The sequence below is a fragment of the Triticum aestivum genome, chromosome 7D (genome assembly GCF_018294505.1).
Source record: "Triticum aestivum cultivar Chinese Spring chromosome 7D, IWGSC CS RefSeq v2.1, whole genome shotgun sequence".
NCBI lineage: Eukaryota > Viridiplantae > Streptophyta > Magnoliopsida > Poales > Poaceae > Triticum > Triticum aestivum.
The window spans coordinates 82,945,961-82,950,055 of record NC_057814.1 but is presented as its reverse complement, the minus strand read 5'-3'; the positions used below and the strand labels follow the sequence as shown (position 1 = coordinate 82,950,055).

Genomic DNA, 4,095 nt, shown 5'->3' with positions numbered 1-4,095 from the left:
TCAAACTTCTGCGGACCTGCCCAGACCACGCGTGTCTGTTTTGAGTTTTGACCTGAGTATTTGACAAAAAACTACCACATTAAGGGTTGCCGTCTCACAGAACTACCACATTTAAAAAAGTGATTGATAACTACCAAAAATTTCTAATTTTGTGACTAAAGACTATCACTTTGAAAAATGGCTAGTTTGGACGATTTAAACACATTTATGACATGCGAGACCCACCTGTCAGGGCTGACGTGGCAGCAAAGTCAACTCCGTTTTTTTACCGTTAAGCTGACCGTTATGACAGGTGGGGCCCACATGTCGGTCCCTTCAAAAAAATAAAAACAAACAGGTCCCTATAACTTTAAAAAAAACAATCAAATCCTTGCAAGTTTTATAAAAAAGCAATCAGGCCATTTTTAGTTTTTTAGAAAAAGCAATCAGGTCCCTGCCGACGAGCTCGTCGCTGGAGCCGGCTGGCATTGGTCTGGCGAGCTCGAGGGCGTGCCAGCTCCTGTGTGCAGAGCGGCCGAGCTCCAAGTGCCGCATAGCCCCGTTCTGGAGGTGTTGCACGCGACACGGTAGGGCTGGAGGGTTGCCGCAACCACGGCGGGCGACGCCATGCCCATCTAGCTCCTTCCGCTACTGCTTGCCACTGCTGCTCCTTCCCGCTGCTTGCCACCGCCGCTGCTGCTCTTTTCCCGATGCTGCTGCTTGCGGCTGCTGCTCTTTGCCATTGTTGCTTGCCGCTGCTCCTTGCGACGGCTGCTCTACTCCGGCAGCCACGGTACCGAGGCCTAGGCAGCAGCAGCAGCACGGCGAAATTCTCGCCGATGTCGCCCATATTGCCGTGGTCGACCAACTGCGCATCAGAGCTAACCTGGGCGAGCGTAGGAGTTGGGGAAGGGGACGACTGAGTTTGGGCGTGGCGGTGGCAGGCATGGCCGTGGTGGCTCGATGTAGGCTTGGCGGCGGCGACGCTGGTGAGAGTGGCATGGCCATGGTGGCTCGGGATAGAGAGTTCAGGGAAGAGAGATAGAGAGAGGAAGAAGAAGAATGACGTGTGGGCCCCAGCTGTCATAATGGTCAGCTCAACGATCAAAATAAACGGAATTGACTTTGCCGCCACGTCAGCCCTGACAGGTGGGTCCCGCATGTCATAAACGTGTTTAGATCGTCTAAACTGGCCATTTTTCAGAAGTGGTAGTTTTTAGTCATAAAATTAGAAAGTTTTGGTAGTTATCAGTCACTTTTTTGAATGTGGTAGTTCTGTGGGACGGCAACCCCTAATGTGATGGTTTTTGTCAAATACTCTTTTGACCTCCCATATTTTCTGCCAAACAACCACACCTCTCAAATAGTCCTCTTCACTTTAAGGCATTTTGACGAGCACTTTATGTGCAACCTCGTTAGAGCACGTAGCACCCACCGACTTGGCGGTGGCTGGACCTCCAACGCGCAACCATTTTTCTTTTTTTTTGTGTGTGGTGGTGGCGAGCTCCACAGGCACGGGCACCCCCTGCTCCTCCCATGTGCGCTTTGGGCCGGCCCATGTGCGGGGCGGGCGCCCCTATTTTTTTTCTTTCCTGTTATTATTTTTTGCTTCATTAAGAAATGTTTCGGGATTTCAAAATTAAAAATGAATTTTACAGGTTCTTGAATTCAAAAAATGTTCTCAAATTTAAAAAATATTTGCGATTTCAAAAAATGTTTATGAATTTGAAATACTGTTCGCGAATTTAAAAAATGTTCATGCTTTTTAAAAAGTTTAGGAATTCAAAAAATATTCACGAATTCAAAAATGTCCATGAATTTCAATATTAATCAGATGGTCGTAATATATTAGCAACATTTGGATTGCCCCCTTCCTCTTTTTATTCACTTTATTACTTATATTCTAGACTCTAACCCTATGGTTTATTCTTTATGAAATATCATATAAAATAGAAGGTATGAAATACCATATAAAATAGAATGTACAAGAAATGGATATAATGAAATTATTGATTCGATCTTACGACCTAATTTATCTGATTAATGTATCAACAACCAAACCACCCATTTTCTGAAAAAGAATGAGCATGGTCTTGTTCAAATTCAAAGGGGTCCTAATCTTCAACCCGTTATGTGCTTGAGTACAATTTCCCGGAGTAAGCACTGTGGCTTGTTTCCAATGCTCAGCAGCTCAGCACTAAACCAACTGTAAAGCAAAATAACCAATCAGACTTTAAACACCACAATATCCACTCGCCCCTTGAAATGAGATCTAGAAATCGCATGCCGCAGAACAACAGTTTACAAAAAATACCAGGCATACATAATATGGAGACCCAAAGCTTGAGAGATGGTTAAGCTGACGATTGTCAGTTTTGTAAGTCCTCTTGAAAACGGTCAAGAAAATAAAATTGTAGTAGCAATTAGCATAATAATGTATTATTGTAATGAATACTTAAGCACAAGGCCAGAGCGAGGTTTGTCGCAATAGCCATATGCCGCCGCTTCACGCTTTCTAGCTGCGTCAAACTTTACTCTGTACTCATAATCCTATTTTTATTTTAGATGCAATTTAAATTAGTCTTTGGATACAAATCACCAGAATGTATATTCTTCCTCAATATGCTATTGAGAGGAAAAGGATTTAATCCTTTATAAGAACTAAAGTTTTCATTGGAATATAAAAATAAAAAACTTAAGAATGCCTTAAGTATATCATTTCAAATTCAGTTATTAATAGAACGAATCACGCTTTTACCAGAAGTCTATTACGAAGGAGGTGACACCATCTTCGTTTAGAAAAATCTGCTTCTCTTCGCACCACCCCTTCATCCAGCTCGTCTCAGGCGAGTCGTCGCAGCATGTCAGCGAGCACAAGGCCTTGTACCTGTGCTTCCAGAGCTCGCTGTCGTGGTCGGCCACGAGGCACCTCAGCTCCGTGCAAGTGCTCGCCACCCCCAAGAGGTCCAAGACGTCGGCGAGCCTCGCCAGGACTGCCAGCGTGACGTCGCCGGGGAGCGACACGAACGCGTTCTCACGGCACAGCACCACGTCGTTCTCACGGCAAAGGTCGACGAGGGCGCCCCGGCACAGCTTCTCCGCGAGCTCCCTCCAGAGCGCGGGCAGCCCGCAGGCGCCGACGCCCGCCAGGGCGCGCGCCGTGCCGTCCAGGCCGCCGGACATTAGCGGCGCCGCGGCGAGCGCGTCCACGCACGCCCAGTGCACTCCTGGTCCTGGGTCTGGCAGTGCGAGCCTGGGCACGCACACGTAGAACACGATCCGCATCCCGTGCGTCCGCATCCTCAGCGCGACGGCGGCGTCTGGCAGGCGCGGCGCGGCGTAGACGAGAGGCAGGGTCGAGGCCGTGGCGCCCACCCGCCTCGGGACCCGCCGGTGCTTCGGGACGCCGTGGGCGTGGGGCGCGAAGCCGGCGTCGAGGAAGGCGGCGTGGACGACGACTATGAGGCGGCCGAGGAGGCGCTCCGCGTCCCACCGGCGGGCGTCGATTACCCGGTGGAGGGGCGAGGTCTCCGCGATGGCCATGGCGTGACCGATGATTTCTAGGAGTTGTGCGCGTGGGATCTAATACAAGTGACGGCGTGCTGGATGCATGGATGGAACTTGGAGCGGCGGGCCAGCTAGGGCAAAGGCAGGAATGCACGAGCAAGACGAACGCGCGGCCTGACATCTCTTGACCAGGCAAACGGAGCCCGTCCAGCCCACCTCGTCGCACGGTCGCCTCTCTTTGGTTCAGGCCTCCTTTAGAGCAACTCCAGCAGACCCCGCATCCCGCTGGCCCGCAAAACGCATTTACAGTTCGTGCAAAACCGTTTTTGCGGGCTGGCTCGGACTGGCACAGATGCAGACCCCCCAAACGGATTTGTAAAAAAGTATATTCACGGAATATATCTTTTTACGGGTCGGCTTTGCGGGGTCTGCCTTTTGTGTTGCTGCATCCCGCATATCATCAGCCCGCAAATATCAAATCCAACATAATTCAACAATCGAAAACAAACTGAATTATTCAAATCAAACATAATACAATAATCATTCGCATTACAAATAATTATTCAAATCACCGTAGCAAATGCAATACAAAACTTGTCATGAATACAA

The 4,095-nt window shown here is 49.0% G+C and overlaps 1 protein-coding gene across 1 annotated transcript; it reads right to left on the bottom strand.

Annotated features, from left to right (window-relative positions):
* Positions 1 to 1,975: 1,975 nt before the first annotated feature.
* On the bottom strand, positions 1,976 to 3,627 carry LOC123169491 (uncharacterized). Its single transcript, XM_044587365.1, has 2 exons — positions 2,738 to 3,627; positions 1,976 to 2,185 (listed from the first exon to the last, which is right to left on the bottom strand). The coding sequence occupies exons 1-2, from the start codon at positions 3,520 to 3,522 to the stop codon at positions 2,101 to 2,103; spliced, it is 870 nt and encodes a 289-aa protein (XP_044443300.1). The 5' UTR covers positions 3,523 to 3,627; the 3' UTR covers positions 1,976 to 2,100.
* Positions 3,628 to 4,095: the final 468 nt, after the last annotated feature.